Source organism: Drosophila elegans, unplaced genomic scaffold (assembly GCF_018152505.1).
Source record: "Drosophila elegans isolate 14027-0461.03 unplaced genomic scaffold, ASM1815250v1 contig_476, whole genome shotgun sequence".
Taxonomy (NCBI): Eukaryota; Metazoa; Arthropoda; class Insecta; order Diptera; family Drosophilidae; genus Drosophila; species Drosophila elegans.
In genome coordinates, this window is record NW_024545863.1 from 8,471,725 (window position 1) to 8,498,507 (window position 26,783).

Genomic DNA, 26,783 nt, shown 5'->3' on the forward strand with positions numbered 1-26,783 from the left:
GCGCTTCGCAATACTTGTGTCGACCAGCGTCCATACACCGTGGTCAAAATCCTTGATCGCAAAATTAAAGGGCTTATGGATACCGGAGCCGCTATGAGTTGTATCGGCGGTCAATTCGCACAGGAAATTCTTGGTAGTAAAGTCCCCATTCGCAGAGTGTTTAATAATATTTGTACTGCAGATGGAAGCAAGCAGAATATTGTAGGTCGATTAAGCACAGATATAGAATATAATGGTCAGATAAAGGCTATTGAGATGCACATAGTTCCTTCTCTGAAGCAGAACCTTTATCTCGGCGTTGACTTTTGGCAACTTTTCGATTTGTTACCTCCCGATATTCAGATTTCGGAGCTAAGCGCTCATAATCTGTCTGAGGAACAGAAGAAAACCCTCCAGAAAGTAGTTGATCAGTTCCCATCATTCGCATCCGCTGGTTTGGGTAAAACAAGTCTCCTTTCACACCACATTGATGTGGGTGACGCTAAGCCCATAAAGCAGCGCCATTTTCCCGTATCACCAGCCGTGGAAAAACTGTTGTATGGAGAAGTAGATCGAATGCTGCAGCTCGGCGTAGTAGAAGAGTCTGATAGCGCTTGGTCCTCGCCAGTGGTCCTGGTGCAAAAACCTGGAAAGGTTAGGCTTTGCCTAGATAGCAGGAAAGTGAATGCAGTTACTGTCAAGGATGCGTATCCACTGCCACAGATTGACGGCATCCTAAGTCGTCTACCAAAAGCCGTTTTTATAAGCAGTCTGGACCTTAAGGATGCATTTTGGCAAATCCCGTTGGATCCAGCATCTAGGGATAAGACTGCGTTTACGATCCCAGGTCGGCCGCTTTACCAATTTAAGGTAATGCCGTTTGGCCTTTGCAACGCTGGCCAAACAATGTCGCGTTTAATGGACAAAGTTATCCCTGCTTCACTGCGCAATGAGGTTTTCATCTATCTTGACGATCTCTTGCTAGTGTCAGAGAGCTTTGAAGACCATATAAAAGTCCTGAAAACAGTCTCTGATCGCATCCGATCTGCCGGTTTGACAATCAATGTTCAAAAAAGTCATTTTTGCGTTCAGCAGGTCAGGTATTTAGGGCATGTCATCGGGGAAGGCGAGATACGCACAGATCCGGAAAAAGTGTCAGCGATTGAGAAGTTTCCGTTGCCCAAAACCCTGAAAAGTTTGAGAAGCTTCCTAGGTATGGCGGGCTGGTACCGCAAATTTATAGACAATTTTGCTACGGTAGCTGCACCCTTAACAGACTTACTTAAGGCAAAAAGAAAATTCACGATGACAGAGGAAGGACATCAGGCATTTATAAAGTTGAAACGAATGCTTTGTTCCGCACCCGTCCTTAGAAGCCCAGATTTTTCAAAGCCCTTCTATATTCATTGCGATGCTAGCAAAAGTGGCGTAGGAGGTGTTTTAGTCCAGAAAACGGAACAGGGTGACGAATACCCGATCGCTTTTGTCTCTAAAAAGCTTAACAAGGCCCAAAAAAGCTACTCAGTAAGTGAACAAGAGTGCCTGGCTGCAATTGTAAGCGTTAAGCGATTTCGTCCCTACGTAGAAGGTCAGGACTTCACGATAATTACAGACCATGCATCGCTGAAGTGGTTAATGGGTCAGACGGATCTCAATTGCCGTTTGGCAAGATGGGCTCTCAAATTGCAAGCGTTTAAATTTACGATCGAACATCGCCGGGGATCACTTAATGTAGTTCCAGATGCCCTCTCTAGAGTCAACGAGGACGAAATAGCGAGCATTGATGCTTCACAGGGCTTGCTGGTGGATGTAACGTCCAAACATTTTCAAAGCCCAGAATATTTAAGCCTGGTAGATAGTGTTAGGGCCAACAATTCGAAATTTCCTGACTTAAAAGTGTTAGATAACTTGGTTTATCGACGATCAGAGCATGCGACAGGTGAGCCTCTTCACGATGTTTATATCTGGAAACTATGGGTACCAATACAGCTGGTGGCCGATGTGTTGGAAATTGCACACAATCACCCACTTGCTGCTCATGGAGGCGTGCATAAAACTCTAGAACGTATACGCCGCTACTATTACTGGCCTGGTTTGGTAGGTGACGTAAAGTCATACATAAGCAAATGTGAGACCTGCAAGTCCACAAAAGCCCCCAACTGTCCGTTAAGGCCTCCCATGGGAAAAGCACCAGAATCTCAACGATTCTTCCAGCGTGTTTATATAGACTTTCTAGGTCCATACCCTCGGTCGCGTAGTGGAAACGTCGCAATTTTTATAGTTCTGGATCACTTCTCGAAGTTTGTCTTCTTGAAAGCCGTTAAAAAGCTGGAAGCGGCCATCGTTGTGAAGTATATGAGAGAGGAGTTGTTTCATTTGTGCGGCGTGCCGGAAACAATAGTTTCAGATAACGGCTCACAGTTTAGGGCTGAATTGTTTCAAAAGTTGTTAAGGGAACACAGGATTACTCATAAGCTCACAGCAATCCATTCGCCCCAAGCAAATGCATCAGAGCGAGTGAATCGCTCAATAATTACTGCTATTCGATCGTATGTAGATGCTAGCCAAAAAGATTGGGATGCAAATCTAAGCAGCATTGCCTGCGCCCTTAGGTCTGCCACCCATTCAGCCATCGGGACATCTCCTTATTATATGGTATTTGGCCAACACATGGTGACATCAGGAGGCACTTACTCCTTATTGAGATCGCTGCAATCTTTACAAGATAGAGGGGTGACATTCACTAGAACAGACTCGTTAGAATTAGCTCATAGCAAGGCAATTAAGTTATCAGAAAAGCAAGACAACAATAATAGAGAGCGCTACAATCTTAGATCGCGTGAGGTTTCCTACTCCAATGGTCAAGAAGTGTTTCGGAGGAATTTTAAGCAAAGCTGTTTTCAAACAGGATACAATGCCAAATTAGGTCCAGCATTTGTGAAGGCACGTGTGCGTCAGAAGCTAGGAAATTCATACTACGACATTGAGGACCTTCAAGGTAAACTCGTTGGACGCTATCATGCAAAAGATCTGCGCCAATAGTCTTGGCGGGATCAGCCTTGTTGGGTTTACCCCCAAGTCTGATTTTAGCGGGGGGGTGTTGTAGTGGAGTATAGAACCACATATCGTATGTTTAGTTGCGCCACCTAGCGGGCGGTATCGGCTGTAAAGGGCAACCTTAAGAGGGGAAGATTAATCGTCAATAGGTAGGACTGCATTAGCGTTAACGTTTTTAGCGATAGCCCAGCTCTAATCCCGGTTGTAACCCATCTTGTAATATCCGCCCTCGAAAACCTCATGATTTCTTCTTAATCTGAGTCTCGACCTGAGCGGTTGTATAGCTGGCAAAAGAACAGCGATAATACAACTTAAAGTAAAGAGGTTGTGGCCGATCAAGACTTTCGCAGCTCACCACTGCACAAATTTTTGCGCGGCATACAGTATTACGGTGGCAGTGAACCAATTCTTGGCCAGATTCTGGCCAAAACGGTTAGTTACCACACCCTCACGGGTAAGTCATAACCTATAACCGGTGCAAGTGAACATGCCCTCATTCAGGCGTTTTATTTGTCATAGTGGACGGCGTTCTTACATGCCCTTTCGTCGCCGAGTACCTCCGGCGATCATCTCGTCAGTCATTTCTGCCCCAAAAAGGAAGTTCAGTTCGTCCACGTCTTCGGCTAAGCCCCGGAGCAGCGAGGAAAAGGAAACGTCATCAGGAACTCAACATAACCAGCGCCAGCAGCATGCCGCAATAAGTTTTCAGTGCATTTTTTTTTGGTATCATACGTCTGTCGACTTAATTAAATTGCATACCAACAAGTGTTTATAAACCCGTCTGTGCTCTCATAATCTGCAGCTATGGCCTACAGTAATTAAATCCCAGTATTTCCCATAGTGAAGTGTCTAAAACTAAGTCAGAATAGTGCCCAAAGGTAGACGCAAAGCAAAATGCGTATATAAATGTAAACGCAAACTAAATGCAAATATAAAAGTAAGCAAAGAAATGCATGTATACAAGTGATCGCAAAGCTGAGCACATATAAAAGTAAACGCAAACCTTAATGTAAACACAAAAGTAAAAGCAAACCCAGATTTTTACACAGATAAAATGAAGTAAATTTGAAGTTGCCAAATAAAACATATAACCGGTTGAAGACATAAAACTCGTATAAGATAAGGCTAAGTTCTACTAATTAAAATCAATGAAAAAATATAAATAAGTTAAAATGTTAAAAGAAATGTGAATAGAAAAAGAGCAGTAGGTGTCCATAAGAAGAGAACAAGAAGTTCGAAAGCTTTTATCGTTAGTTATAAATAGATTAAAAAAGATGCGAATATAGGTGGAGAGTAGGAACATGTAAAATTCTAGAGATGTGTATGTAAGTTTCGGACCAGTTAAAAATGTGCAGACGTATGAGCCGATAAGGTTGTAATTGCCGAATTTCTTTGGCTTGCATATTGTTTACTAATTTTCAGCAATACCACCAACATATGGAAGCGCTTTCATCAGTGGGATTTCTCAGGTGAGCCAAGTTTGACAATTTAATACCCTTCGGCAAATTTAACGGTCTTGAGAGTTATCCGAAATTTTATTACGCAATTAATTGATCAAGTAAAAATTTATCGCTATACAAAAAAAAACCCTTGAAATATAAAAGCAACCAAATACTAAATAAATTGTCTGAATGATAACGATAATATTTCTTATTAAACAAACAAAAAGGAAACAGTGAAGTAGAAAAGTAAATCTGTTATTTTCGATTTAAATATATGTTAATACCCTTTTGTTACTGAAATGAAAATAAAAAAAAATGAAAATTTTAAAGTTTTATTAAGAATCATGCATGCTAGTTTTAAACAATACCTGTATACACAAAAATATCTTAATTTAAATGAAGTTAATATCTTTCCCTCTTATATTTAGTGAATAAACACTTATTATAATGTCTGAGTAAACAATCATCTTTTTAACTCCATGCTAACCCGAGAGCCGTCGTAGAATCAGTTATTAAAAGGGGCCTAATGCAGTATGGTATTGGAAGAGCATTGGCCATGGTAGGGTGGGCTGATAACACCCCCATTTACATCTAGGGGCGTGTAGTGTGAGAAGTGCTATCTCTGTCTGTCGGTCTGTTTGATATGCTATCTCTTTTCCGGCCGATATTGGCTCGTTGCCTGTTTGCACGCAATACATATTAATTGTTAAAGATATTTAAGAGCACCCGTAAGCTGCAGCCTCCCAAGAACACCACGACATTCGCTGACGAGCTAGAGCCGGATTTAAACGCGTGCAGGGCTAACAGTTTGCAATACTATCAGCTCAACGTTGTTCGTTACACCAATTGCATGAGCTAGTGTTGCCTCACGATTTTTGACGTTGTTATAAGCATTTAAAAGCGTTACTCAAGCCACAGTGGATTAGGGTATTCAAATACTTTGTTATTTACTTGTATTAAACTAAATATGAAGAACAAGTTGTTTAAAAATAATTCAAAACTAGTAAAACTAGATCATTAAAATCCTCAAACTGATCGACTTAAATATTTTTACGTAAAATTGTCATGACCTAAAAATATTTTCTAAAAAAATTGTTTTGTCGAACGTTTATTTCTTCCATTTCAATTGTTTATTTCCACTTAACATTCAATTTAATTTTCATCGAGCCCACTCCACAGTGGATTCTTTACTTTGCTGCCAATAAACGTATCTTTCAAGTAGTTTCACCAGGTCTGGTGTTGCAATTGTTGTGGCTGGGGGTTTTCCTCCAGCTTTCGTGATTACAAAGATGTACACTGAGCTTGGTAGCAAACTTACAAGAGGGTGTGTGCTACTAAAAATAGATAAGTAAACATGAAAACAATACACAAGTGCTGAGGCCTATCAACTCATTTTCAGCTCTATTTAATAAAGAGTATTATGAAAATACCTGATTGTCTTTTATTTCGTGGAAATTCACCGACCCACGTAACGATTTCGATAAACAACACGTGACCGTAAAAACGTCGGACCATGTGAGCAAGTAAATGTATTACAAGACCGATAAGATTGGCCAGAGGGCGGGGTATTATGTGTTAAATGAGTAACTCGAGCCAGTTTTTGTATGTGTCTTTGCACGTGCCCTCCATTCGGGCGTATGCGTAATTTCCAAACGGGGCGTATACGTAACGCTGTGCAAGGCGACACCAGGTGCACGTGCCGCACTGTAATTAAATCGAGAGATCGTCAAAATGCCGAAATCAAAACAAAAACAATCTACAGACTTATGCAAGAGACTAGTGCCCAATTGGACACGTTTAAGTCATTCGTCATCGCACAGATCACGGATCACAGATTCGGGGCTTACTCTGTATAGAGTATAGCTTACGGCTTACGGCCCGTGCTATTGTGTTGGTGTGACCTTTAGGGGCGGCTAAAAATAGCCAAGAGCCGTTTAAATACAATCAACACGCTGGAAAGCCTGACACAAAGAAACACAGTCAAATCGATTTAAGTTAAACTCTGCTAATTCGTAGTTATTGTATTTTAAAATATAAAAAAAATAAAAACGTTAAAAAAAAAATAAAAAAATAACTTTCAATTTAAAAACATTTTATTATTGTTTTCTCAAAACAATCTTAATTTAAATATATTTTAAAAATATTTTTTAAATAAGTTTAAATCTAAACAATTCGATTTTTTCCTGTAAAAGTAAGAACAAATTTTAATTAATTTTTGAGCTGACAAATTAAATTACTAATCATAAAAGTTCGAGTTATAGAGTTCGAACTGTAAAAATCCGATTCAACTGCAAAACACAAACAACAGCGTTTTGTAAATGCGAAAACATTTCAACAACACGTGACCAACAACAAACATGAGTGCTGCACTTGTGTGTGTAATTGTGCGAAATGTGTGTTTGTGTGTGTGAAATAGCTGACATGCCCGGCTCGCGTGAGAAATTACGTCATGCGCTACGAATTTTGAGTTGTTATTTATTATTTTTTTGTGTTTGCCACTTTCAACGTGTCTCGATTAAAAACGAAAAGCAGCTGGAGAGAGAGAGGGCCAACGTAGCGTATGATTGTTATTTCGTTTAATAAAGCTCGACAACAAGAAAGCGACTGTTGCGCTCTGTAATAAAAACAAAATGTCGGCCGAGTTATAAGTGTGTGTGTGTGTGTTTGGCTTCGTGATTGTTGTTGCCAAGCGGCGGTTTTCAGCTATTTCTGTCACTCTCTTTTTCTCTCTTTCTCTCTCTCTCAGCCGCCGCCCAGTTGACTTCGCCGTTTCGCTTTGGAATTTGTCACGTTCACGTGTTTTATTATATGCCGCCGACTTTTGTTGTTGCTGCTCGCCTTGAGCTTCTGCGTCGTTGGTTTGTCGATACATATACATATGTATTTATTTTTTTTATTGTTTTTCTTCTTTTTTTTCTTTGTTGCAGACTCACTATAACGGTACGTTTGAGGTAAGTTTGTACTTGAGAACATATGGTGCACTTAACCACTACAATCGGATCAGTCAACTAAATGCTTAAAAATGCATATATAATTCGCACGCAACTTGTTTATGCCTATTTTGTAACAACAATAATATAGCACTTGGTTGTGTAAGTGCCGTGAGTGTCCGATTGTAGTGCGTGTTCGTGTTGTCTAGTCATCAAGCCCCCAAATGTCGGCACAGTGGAGCGGGTGGTTTTACAGAGCACTAAGAAATTAAAAATCGGTAGCTTGGTCTTAAAACAGTGGTAGATTTATTTTGGCGAAAATTGGAAAAGGGAAGAAACACCGAAAAATGGGTATGATCGATCGCTGAGATCTTTAGCTGTCCAAAACAGTTATATGTAAAAGTCGGATGGCTCTTTACACAACAAAATAAGGGCGAGGGATCTACTCGGTATCTCATAACCCTTACGCTAAGGATTTACTAAACAGGAAGTCCCTTAAGATCGCATCATTGCTTTTCATGACCTTGTCAACTTCAAACACGTCCGAGACGCTGAAGGGGGAATGGGGCCGTTTGGCAAGGCAATGCCGACCATATTGGCCTCATTCACGCTTCCAGTTCTCAGCGAGCGTAGTTTGTCATCGATCACTAGAGTCATCATTCGCCTGTCTTGTGCATTTGTGGACCAAAGGCTAGGCCACTTACGACCCAAAACTGCCTGTCCCGCCCATAGTCTATTCAAAAAATACTGGAGTTCTTCATTGCTAAATACCACACGATAAACGTAAGCAAATAGGAAAATGGAATATCTGTTTGGGAAATCCACTGGTCAATATTTCCAGCGGAAATTGTAGCCGTAAAACTCCGGACTCAATCCCACTGTGGCAATCACGTTCGCCGTGCACGAAATAGAAATAACGAGATAACGCTCTCCCTCGCCAACACATGTTGCTCTCTACGGCGCTCTCCATGACAGGCACGTCACTAATTTGGCGTTGGCGCTCCGCTCTCTCGTCTCTTTTTTGGGGTCTCGTGCCGCCCTGCGAGTTTTATTCATTCATTTCGATTTTGTCTCTGGCCGCGAGCAGACGTTCGGAAAGTATCCGCGGTGCGGGTGACAGTGCAAAAATTAAATAAAAAAATAAACCAAAAAAGAGTGAGAGAGCAAATAAAAAACAGCAAAATTAGCTGGAGGGGCAACAACAAAATTGATATATAAATACAAATATACGTGCTTAAATAGTGAAACACGCACACACGCACGCACATTGCTCGCTCGGTTATATGGATCTGTGTGTGTATATAAGCGGCTGGTAAAATTCCACTGTGAAACGAAAGGAAGTTATTGTTTTTGCGGCTGTCTGTAAATTAATAAAACAAATAACAGTGTGTGCATAAAATTCCTTAAAGCTTAAAACGTGTAAACAAAAAAACGACCAACGTAATCACGTTTTTCGACATTATTTGTTTTTCTTTGTTTTTGTGGATCCCGCATAAGAGAGAGAAAGAGAGAGAGATGCTCCAACAAGTGCACTTTAATTGAAGCTCCGAAAATAGAAGTACAAAAAACTGGAAGAGAAATAAACGCGTTATCGCTATCGTTATCGCACCCATACAAACAAACGCACCCAGTGATAAGCGGAAAAGAGTAAACAGGCGGTACACACTTATCAGCATTTTACACTCGTTCCAACATAAATAAACACCCCGCTCTGTGTAATGCCATTCTAAATTTTCGAAACAAATCCGGGACGTACATAAAAAAAATTCATCTCAGTTTGGAAGAGAAAAGTGAAGTCGCCGCGCATTGAATTCGCCGTCTCGCCGACTCGACAACCTGTTTGCTCGAAATTCGCCCCGGCATTTATCTCACAATTATTTCTGCATTGACGTAAGAAGGAGCACTTCCACCATTCCACCGCAACTGCAGCAAACCACGTCGACGCAGCAGCAGCAGCAGTCGCAGCAGTCACACCACAAAACACTCATATTGCCCAAGAGCGGATTCGGGTGCGAAGCAGGAGGAGTAGGAGTCCGGAGCTGTTCGGGGAGCGGATCGAGGAGCAGGAGCCCCGTCACCATGGAGCCTTATTGGAACGAGTCGAACGGACACGCCGCCCATCCGGTTAAGTATGAGAGGTAGGTATATTCAGCACAGATCCCCAGATCCCGCTGCGAGTCAAAAACCAAAACGAAGACTAAACCGAAACACTCACTTTCACCTGCGCGTGTTAAGCTTAAGTACACAGAGAAAAAATAACAAAACTTTAACGCTAATAAGGTAGTTAATGAGTTTGAGAAACTTCCGACCAATAAAAATCAATTAATCAAATTCCAATCAAGTATCAAGACCGGGTGTTCTAATTAGCTAAAATTTGTATATTTTTGTCAAAAAATTCGTACAAGTCTGTTGCAGTTACTGATTAAATATAATAATAAATACGTATGTGTTTTCTCGATACTAAATTCATTAGTTTCTGTACAGTAATATACATATATTCTTCAATGTTCTTTTATATGGATGTGCTATCATTTTTTTTGTCGATTTATAGAGCCTGTTTTTGTTTTGATATTTTTTCTTTGTAAATGAATTTAGTGTATCTTAGACTCGCATTTAGTAGTTAAGTATAAGTCTACGCCCTTTCTATTACTTTTTTTCGTTATGTGGTTGCATGTCAGGATCGGGTGTGGACTATTTGGATCTCTTTTGGATCGAGTGTGTGTGTGCGTGTTGTGTGGGCCGCTTATTTTTAGCCACCGAGCTAGAAAGCAATTTGCATTTGCAAAACAAACGCGAAAATCGGGCGAAGAAAACGTGGGCAGACTCTGTCGCCGAGCTATTCTTGGCCGAGATGGGTGCTTTAGTTTTGCTTTATTTCATCTTTATTTTTTTCGTGTTTGCCAAAAGCCAAAACAGAAAACAAAATCCAACGCACGACTCGCCAAACGTGATGTTTCGTTGATTTTCCCTGTGAGTCTCTCCCCCTTTCCATCGACTTTGTATTTTTGAACTTGAATTTTGTTTAAACGTGTCCGAGTGGAATCGAAGAAAATGTGCGTTGATGTGGTCAAAGTGGGAATAAGTAATCTAAGCGGAGTGGTGTGGCCAGAGTTGCAAATAAATATAATAAGCGATGAGGGCTTTACGCCTGTCTGCTAAATGTCAACGGCCAAAACGTGGCTATAAATATCAGTTAACAACAGCGTGGGACTATCCCCCAAGCTACTCCACTGATTGGCCATCAAGAAGGTGGAATGGGGTGCTTTTCACGTGCTTGTGTTGCTTTGGGTGCCCTGTGTCCTTTTGAAGGTCAATAAGTTTTGTGTTTGGGTCATGTTTCCGTTGGTTCTGTAGCTGTTTTTTGATTGAGCTTTATATTTATATATTTTGGTATTCAGTAACCACTGGATCTCTTGGGAACATTTTCTTCTATAAATACACAAGGGCTAATCGAATGAACCGCTCATCAAATATGCAGGTCCCAATTTGATTGGCCTTAGGTTTTGTTTTCGTTACGTTTTCGGGTTTTTTCCAGTTCATTTTTGGGTATCGTTTTGGTTTTGGCTTTTCGTTTCGGGGGAAAGTTATTCATGGCGTATGAATAGATATTATTACGTATACGTCACGTTTGCCGTCTAATTATACGTCTGGTCGAGCTAATTAACTGAAAAATAGTATTAATGACCGGAACTGGTTAGGCATATCATTTTAATCTTAGAACGCATGATGACAAAATAACCAAAATAAATATAATAAATTCGGTTTTCCCCTGCGGCGTACTGCTTATCAAATAGCACTCGTGGTAAACACGCGTCTTCGTCTTCGTCGCGTCTGAAGTGTTTATAATTTGCAATACGCGCTGCCATCTTAATCAACACCAAAGTCAGTCATAAAAGCGAAAAATAGCAGAGAGAAAACACAAATAGAGATAAGCAAACACGCGATAAAAAGCGAAACGGGCGTGACGCACAATCGCCCCTCCAAAAGTATCTATCTATAAGCACATGTGTATCTATCAAGTGTCCAGAGTTGTCAAGCGTCAGTGAGATCTCGGGTTTGTTGCACGACGAGACAGTTGCTAAATCCCCACGAGAAAACAAAATACACCCACAACCCCATTTAATACTCAGCTGTCTCTCGTTGTTTTCGATTTCGGGATCTTGACAACGACGCAGTCGATCTGAAGACCATGACCCAGTGATTAATGGAGTGATAATTACAGCTCAAAGCCCAATGGAAACTTCACCTGGAGCAGCATGAGATCTCTGAAAAAGTGTGTTTGTTTGCTGGCTACGTCTGTGTTACATGAATCCGAAATGGATTTCCTGTAGGCTACACAACTCACAGATGTTCAGCAAGACAACACGTCAAAAAAAACTTCAAGGATTGTCTACGGAATTGGTTCAAAAACAACAAAGTAAAAGAATACCTTAACTTTAATTCTTTTTGTTTCTCTCTTGATTAATTTAAAGTCCTTTTAAACTTATTTCATGACATGCCGAAACCATAACTAAAACGCCAAGATGATTTAATCGGGAATTTTAATGATAATTTAATAATAATTTTAATAATTGTTGTTTTAAAATATGCGAAGAGTTTACATTTTTCGTTTAAAGTTAAATATAATTTATTGTATAAAACAAACCATTTACTAATTAACGGTGAAAATCCAATGGGTGAAAATCCCATATGAACACAGTTGTTTTTAATTTATTCACTCTTTCGATCGTGTTTATCACCAAAACAAATAACAAACGCATATGCAGCTTGATATAAATAGCCGACCGGAGTGTTATAAATTATATGTACAGATATATATCAGCCTGCGTCGAAATCGTTAGCATCCTCCCGATCTCGATCTCGATCCGATCCGCAACGATCCGTTTCGTTCCGCCGCCGGTCTTATCATCATCGTCATCGTCCGCTCAGTTCGTCGTCCATTGGCATTTGAGAAGTGGGCACGTAGACGTTCACGTTCCATGCAGTCTGACCCCCTATAAACCCATCAATAAGCCCCCTGGTAACCCCCCATAACCCCTCTTCAACTCACGGGCGGCAAACGTGCCGCAGATATTGTGAAAATCACATAGTATGTGTACGGTATGAGGTGGATTTTCGTGGCTGCCGTGATTAATGCACTGTGCTCGATGATTTTTTTTTGGGTCCGCTGACTCATGACCACTGCATTTGATTGCCGCTAAACGATTTAAATAGATGGATTTGAGTGTCTTTTGACCCAGTTATGGCGAGTGCGGTCATTCAATTCTGTTGGGGAATGCGGATGGGGATGGAAAATAGGCAGGAGGGGGATATGAAAATAGTTGCAGATTTTGGATGCCTGATTGGCGTTGGAATTTGAAGCGTACGTGGGGAAATTTGTAATAACCATTTGCTAATGTTAATCTGGGACCATACAAATACAACGTCATCTCTTAGAAAGATTCAAACAATAATAAGTAAAATTAGCATGTAATAGTTTGGGAATATTTGAATTGTTGAAAAACTGAATATCTTAATATAAATTACAGTTCAAAGTTCGGAAAATACTTACTCTTAAGTGAATATTACAACAAAGTAACTAAATTGCCAGATTCTAATGAAACAGTTTTGTTACTAACTTGGCTATCTATAGCATACATTGCTATATTTACCAACCCTGCATTTAATGCACTAACTTATGCGAGGATTTCATAAATCAGCTCTGCTTGTGATTCACTTTCCTTGGAACAAAGACAGCTTTATCTCATCACCAGCTCGATTCGCACATGAGCTGCGATACGAGATTTCCATTTGCACTTTTTCAGCGTTTCTTGAAAATTTGTGGAAGCACCAGCATGCGTAATAAGCCAAAGGCAGCCGCCTCCAATTGGCCTCGCATGGCTCCCTGAGTTTGTGTCTACTTATTTGTTTGTATACTGTATCTTTGGGTTTTGTGTATCTGTATCTTTGTGAGCTGTATCTGTGTGTCTGTTTATTATCGCATTGAATTGTTTTTCGCCTAGACAGCACGCCAGAGAGCAATTTGCCGGGGATTGTTGCCCTCGATTTCGATTCCATTTGCAAACCCAATCCCAAAAACCAAACCCAAAACTGTTGCCAAGCAATCCATCCGGCACGTGTACACGTTTGTGTATTGGTAATGGCTGAACTGCGAAATTGTTGCGAATCGAATTCCGCTTGTGCAGCAACTTTTTCTGGTCTTTGCACTTTGGCCAAAAACAATTATATCACGTGTCTGGTCAGTCGTAGTTTTCGTATCTCATTATTTCTGAGGCAGTTCCAGTTCGCGGATCTCACGTGATCGTATCGCTCACCTGGGCAATTGATGCTTCGTTGCACTTTCAGCGAAATTGATGCTAATCTGGCCGACTGTGTTCGTGATATACCTTATCAGTCGACCGACGAATTCAAGGTCGTCGATCGGGCGAGAACCGGACCAGTCCAGCCCCTCCCACTTTTGTTAATTAGACAGGGAGACTCTTCTATTTGGTTTGATTTATTTTTCTCTCCTCAAGCTCAACGTCATCGTCAGCCGTTTGTTGTTTTGGTTGTTTTCCATTCTCACCCCCGGAGATTGCACAATTCGAGGCAGCGGCAGCGTATTTCCATTGCCCAATGTCGATATGGAAATTTTTGTGACACAGATCGGCGGCGGAAATTGTTGGCATTGAACGTCTCGATTGTCCACCGTAAACATGTGAGTTGTGTAAATAAATACACAGGGACAAATGTCATTAATAAGTGATTTTTTTTTCAATATAATCTTTTTTGGTAGCATAAAACTGAATAATTTAAAATGACGGCTCGAATATTTCATTTTAATATTTCTATATTTAAAATATATATTTTCCACATACTTGACGTGGTTCCAACATAAAGGAATGTAGTTAAAAAAATTGCTTATTTTGTAAGTCTTAATCATTGAAGTTAGATTTATTTGGAAATATGTTTTTTTTCTCTGTATATTTGGACACGACATAGGCATTGTTATGCTCTTCGCGTCGGCAAAAGTTTTATGAATCACTAACACCGTTGAATGACTCAACAGTGAATGAAACTAAGATATTGCTGAATAACATTATTACAGATGTTTGCAGATCATAATACAATCAGTACTCATTTCTTCATTGATGTTAAGTTATTTCTAGAACTGTATTTCTAGACTAAACCGAAAATAACAAGTTGTATTTGGCTTGTATGAGCAAGATATAATATTTATGGGCACAAAAATTACCAACAAAATGACAGAAAAACAGAAAAATATAATAGAAAGACCATCACGTGTAGCGTGCAATCTAATCTAGACGGTTTAATTACCTCTGATAAGGACAGGAAATGCTTAGACACAAACTGTAATATCAATGGCCGAGTTCAACAATATTGGGCGAGCGTGTGCAAATTCTATTATACTTTACTATGCCGACACATGAGGGTAATTATCACCGACTCATGCGTTGGCAAACGTGCCAGAAGTGCTGCCCCATATAACAGGAGGATCCGGATCGGGCATGCTGTCCATGCCTTTGGCAACCTATAGGCGACTGATCGGCGGAACTGCCGTCATGGCAGGGTCGCGGACTACCTGTAGAGCTCACCCTCGTATTTTTGTGCCAATTACTTAATAGTGCGACAACAACTGCACGAAAACGTAAACAAACGTAAGACATTTCGGTGGGCCAGCGCCATCCCAACTGGCGGCAATTTGCCAACTTGTTGGGGCTCCGCCATGGTTCTCATGAGTGATTCTGGCTGACGTTCTCCCTTTTTGCTCTTTGGCCAATAATGAAAAAGTACGCCACTGAGTACACGCCCTGTTCACGGGATTGTTTGATCGTTGTTGGATGGCGCAGCCACCAAAATTAAACACGAATGATGGCAAACATTCTGAGAAACTTTGTCATCGTTGTAAATTTGTTTAAGATTAAAAATTTAAGAATAACTAAATATCACGAGAAATGTTGAACATTTTGGTGACAGATATATCACATATATCTTAATTCTCCAATATTCCAATTTTATATATTTTTTTGTATCTGTTTTTTTAAGAAATATCAAAATTAGAAATGATTTCTAATTTCGAATAATTTTATTGTGATAAAGATGGATGTCGACTGTAAAAATTGACTTAATTTTCTGTTACCAATTTTTTTCCCCTTAATAAGTGCCTTGACTCATGGATTATAGGTAAATACTGACCTGAGTGCAGTCAACCTAAAATCCAAGGCGATGCCACGCCCTGTCCAAATCACTTTATTTGCATTACTCATACGCAGTGTGCACTGGTGGCTCGATAATTGGCCACGGTTTACAAATCGAATTCAGCAAATTGTGCTAAACGCCGAGATGAAAACAAGTTGCTGGCGCCTTTTTGGGGGAAGGGGCCAGTCGGATAAACAAGTTCTAGGCGCCAGGGACTGGTGCGTTCTGGTATCTCTCACCATATACTAGATGGATAAATCAGGCATATATAGTATATGATTTGCGTTTGTTTGTTGTCGCCCGCTTATCACCCAGAGCCATGGCACTTATTATTATTTCGCTCTTGCGGGCACTTTTATTTATTTTGGTTTTCTAGCGCTTTCTGGTCGATGCTTATGATGTGTTTGTTTTGGTTTTGCGTCGAGAAATTGGCATTCAATGGGTGTGTAAAATGAAGGACAGTGTGGGACTTCTCTTAAAATCTTCTCTGCGGCGCTTGGCAACAGTTTTTGTTGGGAACTTTGTTGATTTACAAAATACGTTCAAGATTTGCTCAGCTTTTTATTTTATATATTTTTTGGCACATGGCAATAAAAACGTGTACAGTCTAAATTAAGCTGGCCTGATATATGGAGTGTATGTATGAAAAACGTGTGTTGCTCATTCGGGCATCTGGCGGGATAACTTCTGAAAATTAATTAAAGAGTAAATGGTTGTGAATAATATTTGATTTACGGCTCGATAATCCACTCTCGGTCCTGGCATTTTGTCCCATAAATGTGTGTGTGTAACTGTGAGGGAGGAACCTCCTGCCTGGACTTGAGCATCCACTCCGGATATGTACCACTACGTATCGTATGCTAATTGTACTTTAAGGCATTTGCACCCCTTTTACTACAACACAAACCAAACAAACCGCTCGTTTGATTTTAGCCAAGCGACCACAGCCCAAAGTCCGGCTTGATGATGGAGAGAGAGCTCATTGAGACACACTGATTGATTTTGCTGATCCAAAGCGATTTCGATTCGAACCGACAACATTTAATCCTATGTTCTCTCTGTTCTTTTGCAGCCATAATTTATTTTGATATTGATAATAAATGAAAACAAACAAAAAACGCAGCTAGTTTAAACGCATTTACCTATTAATCGTAGACTAACTAGCCTTTAAGTTACTACTTCTAAGTCAGGCTAAGTTTTGCGCCTAATAAATGCATTACTAAAACGAACAAAAATTTGAACAAAAAACTACCAACTAAATACAAAAATTTTTATCAAAAAAAAAATACAAAACAAAACCAAATAATATTAAATATTTTTGAACAAGATTTGGACTTACCTGTGTTTCTTTATCCTTCCCACTTCTTTTTGCATATCGAAACGAATTATAGCGAAGCAGCTGTCTCCAGTTTTCCTTATTGCACAGAATCTAGCTTAAATTTTTCAACATCAGCCACGGCATACAGCGAGGACGATGCTGAATATGCCACCGGAAGACGTAATAAGACATCGAGGGTAAATATTACAAATTTAGAGCGACCCAAAACTCGCGATTATTTCCGAATTCCGAATCAATTGAAAATAAATCGAAAACAAAACGACTGTGACAAGATCAAAGGATCAAAAGAGCATTAGAGCAGCGCCCGGATGATGACCACGCCCACTAGCTATCACACACTCTCACCCACCACCAACCACCTCCACCCACACACACGAGCAATGACCTTGAGCCATGACGCCGCCGCCATCGACGCAGCCGCCACTTTTGACCCTTTTTTTATTGTTAGCAAAAAAAAAAGTTGATGAAAGAATAATAAATCGAAAAAAAGATAACATAAGTCAGTGAAAATAAAATGAAACGAAATAGCAAAAGAAAAACGCCTCTCAGAATAAAAATCATTACTTAAGCTAAGGGTCTTATTAAAAGCCCACTATCTAAACCCGAAATGGGTCCTCAGAAAAGCTCATTTTTAAGCGATTAACCAGACAATCTTTACAACCTCTGTCCACAGCAAGATCCGCTATCCCATCGAATTATTGAGAAGCGGAGACGAGATCGCATGAACTCCTGCCTGGCGGATCTATCCCGCCTCATTCCGCCGCAGTACCAGCGCAAGGGGCGTGGCCGGATCGAAAAGACCGAGATCATCGAAATGGCCATCCGGCACCTGAAGCACCTGCAGAGCGAGTGCCAGCAGAAGGAGAGCGACTACCGGAGTGGCTACATGGACTGCATGAAGGAGGCGGCCAAGTTCCTGTACGACGTCCACATGCAGGACTTCTGCCACCGACTGTTGGGTCGTCTGCAGGAGCACATCGACGAGATGTTCAAGAGTGAGTTCATAAATATATTATGGGTAGATCGATTTTTGTATTTTACTTTGTCAATTCAACCACTAATGATATGAAAAGTGGGATAGTTTTTACTTTCTTAACTATCGCGCTAATCTAAAAATACTCAAAAATCGAACTATTCAATTTTGTAATACCAGTGATACCCAGATCCTTACTAACTAGTTTTAAATCCTCCCCAGCTGACTGTTACAAGTCGACGCGCAGCTGCCACATGCCGGATAATGTGAGCGCCTCCAGTGGCAGTCCCCACCAGGCGTACCACCCACCTCTGTGCCACCTGCGCGACATGCTGGCCACCTCGGCGTCGGATGTGGAGCACAGTCAGGACCACAACGATGTCAAGGACCTGAGTTTCCGGAACCATCTCAACCAGCTGCAGCGGAGTCAGCAGGCGGCGGCAGTGGCAGCAGCAGCAGCAGCCGCAGCGGTTGCAGTGGCCAATGGCAGTTCGCCGGGGTCCAGCGCTGGACTGGACTCCAAGGTCCCATTGACCAACGGTGGCGGCAATGGTGGTGCAGCGCCAGCCGGTGACAATGTGCCCAGCAATTCCACGGGCAATGGAGCATCAGCAGCGACGGCCGGGGGAAATAGCAACAGCAGCGGCAGTAACAGTAGCAACGCAGCTAGCTCCACCACATGTCCCCCTGTTGGAGGAGCCTGTGCCCCCAAGATCACACCACTGGCCGCCCACCAGCAGCCCCATCAGGCGCCAGTGATAACGTCCACGGCCCCGCATCACCATCTCCACCACACGGACAGCAGTCACCACGACTTTGAGTCGTCCAGGGAGCCGATCCTCCACACCGACACCTCCAACATGCACTCGCCACCGCCCAGGGATCTGCTCCTTCAGCAGAATCCTCATCTGGCCCACAGCCATCACACACAGGACAGCCTGATGTCCGTGAGGATGCGCAACTACTCGGAGTCCTCGCACGAGGTGGAGCACAACAACAACTACAAGTACAAGAACCACATCAAGGAGCGCTTTGTCCACGAGCTCCACGACGAGGAGACGAGCAGCGAGCACTGTCCAGTGGCAGCCCATCTGCAGAGCGATCACTCCCACTTGCAGGCCTTGTCGGAGCACTCGAAGGATGGCACGGAACCGGAAATAGCCCCGATCATGGCCAAAAAGCGGAAGCTGGCCGAGGCGGCGGCCAATGGGGAGATACCGCTGGAGGTTCACACGGATTCGGGCAGCGGGGCTGCCAATCCCTCCAATCGGCCGGACAAACCCTCTCCGTCGTTCAATTTTAGCGACATCAAGGACATCAAGGCGGAGCTGCACAACGGCAACTCCAACTCCAGTCCGCTGTTGGCCAAACTGAGTGCGGCGGCAGCTGCCGGTGGCCAGTTGAGTACTCCCAGCAGCACCACCGCTCCACTGCCACCGAGGCACTCCTTCACCGTCCCCATATTCGCGCTTCACGGCCAGGGCAACTACTACGTGCCCCTTAACGTGGACTACAACGCCTTGGTGCCCTTCCTCAATGGGATGGATCTACTGGAGAAGAGCTACACCAGCATGCCCGTGGTGCATCCCATAAACATTAATGTGAACTTTATGCCCACTTCGCCGTCGGCATCGTTTTTGGCTGCCGCTGCAGCCGCCGCCGTGGCCGTTGGCAAACAACAACAACAACAACAACAGCAGGCGGTTGTGGCCGTCGGAGCGGGACTGCCTCTGTCCACAAACTCGGCGGCGGCCCAGGCAGCCGCTGTGGCCGCTGCGGCGGTGGCCAAGGCCAAACTGGAGCAGGCCATGAACCAGAGTTGGTAGAACCAAGAAAAATCTGGCGACGGGTCGACAGATGGAACAACTCTACCTCAGTACTTCTGTGAATAATCATCAAATGATTAATCTCAACACAAACACACTAAGCGACATCTGCGCCCAAGTATACATGCATGCAAAAAAACAAAAAAGATTATGGAAGGGGAGAAGGAGAAAGCGAATTCATTGGGGTGCTTCTGAAATCTCTGGGGACTTTAATACCACATCCACATGTCTTTAATTTCTTTATTGTGCCCTCAATTTGCAGTGAAATTATCAAATTTTGTATAGCCATCCAGATTGTGAGAGATAGACAATTCTACTTGCCAGGAGAATCTCTTTCAAATAAGTAGAAGGGATTATGGAAAAGCTGTTATTAAGAAAGTGGTGACCAGAATGTATATTTCAGTACAGTATAGATTTTGTATTCAAATCAGATTTGTAAGCATAATTGTAAGAACTGTCGGATTACATGGTGTATATTTTTGTTTCTTGATAAAAACAGTTCCGTGCTAATTTTTTAAAAATAAACAAATTGATCTGAATACACTGTAAAGTTTTGCCTAATATTGTATTGCCCACTTGAAGACAACTTAACAATATTAATTATTTAGAGATTTCAGAAATAACCATTCAAATGATTTTGGATTTGTTTGAAATACAGAGGTAGCCAGGAGCAACCTTAAAGGTTGGACACCTAATAGAGAAATATTTTCCAATTGGTAAATGAAGAGGGGAAAACATTTAGAGTAGATTAGTTGTTAACTATTTTGAACAAAGCATAAATGTCTATTATAGCGCCATGCATTAAAGAACTATGGAAAAACATATATGTCGTGTGCAGATTAATAGAATGTTTATGATGCCAAGAGCCAGTCCCACGTAAAAAATCTAATGGATTTTAAAACAAAACTAAATGTGAATTAAATGTATTTTCTAGAGGTTTAACGTTTTTTGCAATTTAAATAAGTGTTGTGGTTTCAAATCAGGTAGTCAGATAGCCAAGTGACTCCCGTCAAACAAACAAAAAGTAATCTATACAAAAAAAGATTTATTGATAAACACATATATATAGTAAACCACTAGTCAAAGAACTTGAACGAAGACGTAAAAACAAAATAAGAGAAAAACAAATCAGAAAATTATATATTCTATGTGTAAATACTATTAGCAAGCAAATTGTCCTTTGTTTAAGTTTGTATTTTAGTGACAAATTATGTTAAGTTGGTTCGTTAATACGTGAAAAAACAACAAAATATTTGAAAAAATCCAAAAACTTTTATATTGAAGAAATGCGCCATGTTTCATTCTCGAAATGCGGTTTTATTTTAGTTATCATTAATATTATTAATACTACTACTACTACTGTAAAACACCTAAGTTGGTTGTTTCTTTGTGTTTTCGTTATTCAACAAATTAAATGCAAATTCAAGATTTGTTTACCTGTTTCCAATTTGAGCATCCATATTTTTAGAGGAACTTCGGAAATGATTCTGTTTTGTAAGCTAAGCTTCGTTGCGGCTAAACTGAAAGTTGATAGCACAAAGATTATTAATGTTTTATGACTCTTATTAATGTGTACGTTTACTTTTACTGTACGGTACTGTTAATATAAAACTACGTTACTGTTTAATATATTTTATAAATGTATACAGATGTAATAAAAACTTCAAAATCAAATCTCATCTTTTTTTCGTGGACATATTTAAATGAAAGATTGTAATAAATTTGAAAAAAAAAAATTTTACAAAAAGCAATAGTGACAATGATTTCAACACTATGCTTCAAACGTGGTCATTTTAACTGTGAAAAAAGAATACTTCATATTAATGTATGTTTTTATAATCGTAATTTGGTTGATCATGCAAAAAACCGTCTCTTATTTCGAAAATGACGGAAAATCTGCAGTATGTGTAATTGATTGGTGCCTCTATCACAACATATTTATCATTTTAGCATCGTAAAAGTGCTAAAAAAAAACGCGAGCAGCAAAGAAAGTCAAGGAACCAAGCCAAGTACAAACAAATATTATTCATCCGATAAACCGTACTCATTGCCTTGCTCTCAGTTATCATCGCGTTTATCTCCGTCTGTTTATCATAATGGGCGGAAGTTGGTTTCTGGAAATCATTGCCTTTGTATGCGAGAGGGAGAAAGTTCTCAGCCCATTGATCGACCTAAACGACATCATAAACTGCAGTAAGGGGATGATAGTATTTATGGCCACAATCTGCAATTAAGAAATGCTCAAATCGATTCGGAAGCGGTGAGTTTCGTTACAAAATATAGTATGAAATTTCCACCATATAATTTTCCTTTCTTCAGCATCCAAAAACAGGAGAGTACGGTCGCGGATTTCTCCAGTACCAGTCGTCGCCAGCACTCTGATAAAATAGCCGCAGTGCAATTAAGAAAATAAGCTATTTTATGTGGCTAGGATGTCTTGTATTTACCAGCATTTCATTTTAGGACTTGAAAGTGTCTGAATAATATCTTGAAATATATATCCAATGTTTAATATTATTTTGAAACATATTTTTCATGTTTGATTACAATTGTATATTTTCCCCTTGGACGGGGTTTGCCACTAACTAAATCGATACTTTAATTACTAGTACCGCAGTTCGAAAGGTGTTGCTAACTATCTAATATAGTTATAGTTATATTATAGTTAATAGTTGAATCGATGTCTCGAATATCAAAAGTACCGTATTGTGTGTGTAAGTATGAGCGGGGCGAGAGTCGAGCTCCCGGTCTTAAAACTAAATTTTAGATTACTTAAATGACTTCAGTCGAAATTAGGACGCGTTTCAACCTTTTGAAAAAGCGTTTCGTTGCACTAAGTAAGGTAAAGGTAACTAAAAACTAAATACAGCACACGTTTTTGTGTTTAGAACTGAACTAGATTCACGCAACCATAGCGAGTTTAACGAACTAATTACACTGGTCAAATAATTGACTGTCCCTTACGTAAAAGCTGTCAAATTTTATATCTCTTTATCGAAATATCAATTATGTAAATGATCAAATTACACATTGATTTAATCAGTAAAATATAAATTCTCAAGCTTTTACTATAACAGAACAGTTCCTATTATTAGTTACCAGTTATCAATGTGTTTAAGGCGTCTCATGGTGGGTGCGTTTCAAGTGGAACTCCACCATGTTGTCGAGATCGCTTATGTATATCTTTGACTTCCGTATATCCGAGTTGTGCACGCGCAGGTTTGAGGTATAGTCGGGCAAGCTGAGCCGCAAGCCGTCAGCCATTTCCTGGCCCATCTTCCTTGCCGTCTGGGCGAACGTGAGCCGAGCCTTGCCCGGTCGCTTCAGCGCACTGAACTGCTCGTGCACCTCCTTCAGCTCGCCATAGTCTAGCACCTGCCACTGGCCGCTCTCCATGTTCCAGGTGAACAGGATGCGACACTCGTACTGCCTTTTGTGGAACGCACAGTCCATCCGTCCGGTGCAGTGCAGGCAGATGGCCAGCGGCTGATCCCGCGCCGAGAACTGGGCCATCAGCATGCACCCGATTGTCTGACTCAGTGGGCACACGCTGATCACTTCGTATGCCCAGTCGTAGAAGACGTTGTAGATCTTCTGGTGCTTTTGGCACAGCAGACTGATCACGTAGTAAGTGAAGGTTTCCAGGTCGAACGAGTGCTGGGTTATGACCACGCTGCTGCAGCGCAGCCGCTGATACGAGGCCTGTGAGATCATCTGCATCTCCGAGTAGCAGGAGCCGTGCACCTCCATTGGCAGCGAGGTGTGGTAGCCAGGCGATATGCAGTCATCTGGAAATAGAAAACAGCGCCATTTAAAATAGTATTCAATGTCAATTGAAATGATAGCTTACCCTCTTCGCTGGTGATGACAGAGGTTGCATCGTCCTCCTCCACATAGCGTCTTCTCAGCTTCTTGGTGCACACCGGTTTCTCCGGCATCACACCGCCCTGCACTGGCATCTCCACAATCCGCGGCTCATCGCGTCGGGGCGAAAGAAATGACAGTCCAGCATTTGGGGACATGGAACCGCCGATCTCGAACCGCTTGGCCAAGGACACTTGCAGCGGGGAGAGAGCGCCCAGCGGACCAACTGGCTTGTAACTGAGCATTTGCTGGGTGGCTTGTGACAATGGCGGTGATTTCTGATTGAAGAGCTGACCCGAATTGGCATTCCGGCTGGGCGAACGCATTAGCATGGAGCTTGAAGGGGGCGAACGGAAGCCCAGATGCGGCGGCGTTTGAGAGGGATGGGGCGAAGACGACGGTGAGGCGCACGGCGAGTTGTGAAAGAAGTGCGCCGTGGGCGAAAAGCGATGGAAGCTGCGAGCCGAGGAGCTGGCGGTCGAGGCATTGAAGGCACGACCTGCCATTCGCACTTTGGTAAAGGGTATGATGTTTTCCGAGTTGTCCTCCGAGAACTCGTACTTCTTCTCCGCCAGACGTCGCTTGCGGAACGTGGAGATCTTCTCGTACTTCTCATTATCCTCTGAGAACTCATAAGCATTTGATTTGTCCGTCATGGAACTGGAACTGGGCGAGCTCTAGGGGAGGTATAAAATAAATAATATTTTTTAAGTGTGTTTAAAGACTAAATGGGGTGCTAGTAATTATAACACCTTATTGAGTTTAATACAGGAACCATATGCTAAGTAAAACCCACCTGCAGGTCTATAGTAGTGATGCCATTGCGGAACTTGGTGACTATACGCTGATTGCGCCTCCGTGGTGGACTAGCTTCGTTGGCCAGAGGCTTGGTTACTGGCAGCGTAGTCTCCGGCAGAGTCATACTATTCAAGCTAGTAACCACAGTAGGACTGCAGTGTGGCGTGAAAATGAGTCTCTCATAAGCCTTTGGCGAACAGCAGACACTAGCCGCAGCTTGCAGCTCATTGTTGTTGTTGTTGTTGTTAGAGGGATGACCTGAGCGTTGGATCTGCTCGGATTCGATGTCACTGAAGTCGGCTATGATCCGAGCCACGACACTCTGCTCGTTGGCCGACTCCGCCTCCGATCCGGAGGCTGTAAAAGCAGCCGAGGAGCGATCCTCTTCGCTGGCCAACAGAGCTTTGGGAAGCAAAAACGATTGCGACTGCTGCTGCGCCTGAAGACTGGGCAGGATGAGGTTCTGCTGGGGCAGGTAATTGCTGCCCGGGCTCACGGCCGATGTGTCAACATCGATGCGCAGCATGTGCATAAATCCGTTGGAGATGATCAGAATGCGTTCCGGACAGAGCAGATTGATTTTCGGCTCGAATTTCGGATCCGTTTCACTCGAGGAGTATTTGGTGTGCACAGTCAAGTGGCAGTTCAGGCAGTGTGCATTGTAAAAGGAATCTAGAGGATGCTAGATATGTAGTACAAATAAATAAATATCACTTGTAACACGTACATGGACCGTCGTCGTTGAGTTTCTTGCACTCCAAACAACCCAGTTTAGGAACTTTAATATATGTGATATAGCTATCCTCGCCCTCCTCCATGGCAGCCCCATGGACGACTAGGATCTGGTGCTGCGAGTTCTTCCACTGCGTCATACTAACAGTCTTAATGTTGTCCACCATATGGTCGTCGAAGAGGCGACGCGAGAAAAAGTGGCGCAGCCTTTTGTGCGGTTGGAACAGCCAGAAGTACAGACTAGTGGAAAATAACATAAAGTTCGATTAGATTATTATATCATTGGAGCGGATAACAAATAACTTTTGATTAAAAAACGTTTAAAATGCTATCATTTGATGGTAGCTAAGCACTTACGTGTACTTGTAGCCCATGTTGAAGGAGTAGTGATTAAGCGAGGAGCTGTCGTTGCACACCACTCGATGGCTGAGCATGTACTGGCCGCAGGATGTAAGTCCCATGAAAATGTGCCTGCAAGGATATTCATGCCTGAGAATTGTTGACTTTAAAGGGGAGTCTGCTTACCCCTCCATCAAACTGCTGGCCAGCACATCCTTGAGGTATAGTTTCAACCGATTTGGCACTCTGTCATAAGGAAGCTGTTGCTTTTGGCCAGCCCGCGAGGAGCCTGAGAAGAATCCAGTGCGCTGAGGGGACAATTGATTAAGTTAAAAGCTACTATTACTTAAAGATATCTAACAATGAAATGTTTATTCTTATACCAATATCATATCTTTCTCTTACATATATTTAATCTATACCTGTGTACCTTCAAATAAAAATCAATTGCTATATCTTTCAGTTGTTTTCATTAAAATTAACTTTAGACCTTGAACTAAACAGTTGACCCCCTTAGTTAATGGGCTTTCAATCGCTTTTCTACCTGCTAAGCTAGATTATATTACCCCGGAGTTCTAAGTAAATTAGATTTAGGTGTGGATTAGTGTCAAAAGCTAACTCACCTCCCTGTCGTAGAGCATCTGCACCAGATTCCGTGTCCTTGGGCCGGATGATGGCGTGGGAGCTGGCTCCTCCGAGGACTCGTCGGAGCTGTCAACCGTGGAAAAGTCATCCTCGTCCGAGGACACGCCCGACAGCGACTCCACGTAGTTCTGGTACTCAGTCTCCATATTCAAATCGCTAAAAATCAGACTTAATTTATTCTTCCTACTGCCTCGACTCCGGAAAAAGGGACCACGTTCCGGCCGAAAAGCGGCTGTATCCTGCCTCCTAGTGCCTCCTCATCGGCTGGCTAGTGGCGTCTGTGGTGCTCATCGAACTCCGTCTCCCTTGATTTACTGCCTGGGGGTCCCAAAATTACAGCATCATTGGTTTTTCGTTATAAATAAACCGAATTTTTGCATTAAAAAATTTCTGTTTTGGTGTGACCGTTTTCGATTTCGCCGTCCGGCACGCAAATGTACTAAACTATACCTTTAAATTGGATGCTAGAAACACCGGCGTTATCTAAGATCCTAACCAGGACCGCGGTTGCCATTCGTGCTAATTTAAAGGGCAAAGTTAGCATGGACTCCAACCAACCGGCATTGATATATCGATAATATTCTTTACGAAGGCGCTTTTTTTAAATGTGTATATATGAAATGAGAACGTTTGAAAAGTGCATTTATAAACGTTTTTTGT

At 41.9% G+C, this 26,783-nt stretch overlaps 2 protein-coding genes across 3 annotated transcripts; one reads left to right on the forward strand and one right to left on the reverse strand.

Moving 5' to 3' along the window:
- Window positions 1–9,207: 9,207 nt before the first annotated feature.
- Window positions 9,208–21,419, forward strand: LOC108135865 (transcription factor cwo). 2 transcript variants are annotated; one of them, XM_017256767.2, is made up of 4 exons: window positions 9,208–9,546; window positions 16,999–17,122; window positions 17,620–17,941; window positions 18,142–21,419. In XM_017256767.2, exons 1-4 carry the CDS (start codon window positions 9,488–9,490, stop codon window positions 19,743–19,745), a joined length of 2,109 nt encoding a protein of 702 aa, XP_017112256.1. In that variant the 5' UTR covers window positions 9,208–9,487; the 3' UTR covers window positions 19,746–21,419. The 2 variants fall into 2 exon arrangements, with proteins under 2 accessions (XP_017112256.1, XP_041565557.1); XM_041709623.1 differs by lacking the exon at window positions 16,999–17,122 and having other exon boundaries at window positions 9,479–9,546.
- Window positions 21,420–22,274: 855 nt separating this feature from the next.
- Window positions 22,275–26,543, reverse strand: LOC108135864. The gene is made up of 7 exons (XM_017256765.2): window positions 26,102–26,543; window positions 25,665–25,786; window positions 25,497–25,610; window positions 25,135–25,379; window positions 24,406–25,079; window positions 23,596–24,286; window positions 22,275–23,533 (listed from the first exon to the last, which is right to left on the reverse strand). Exons 1-7 carry the CDS (start codon window positions 26,267–26,269, stop codon window positions 22,860–22,862), a joined length of 2,688 nt encoding a protein of 895 aa, XP_017112254.1. The 5' UTR covers window positions 26,270–26,543; the 3' UTR covers window positions 22,275–22,859.
- Window positions 26,544–26,783: the final 240 nt, after the last annotated feature.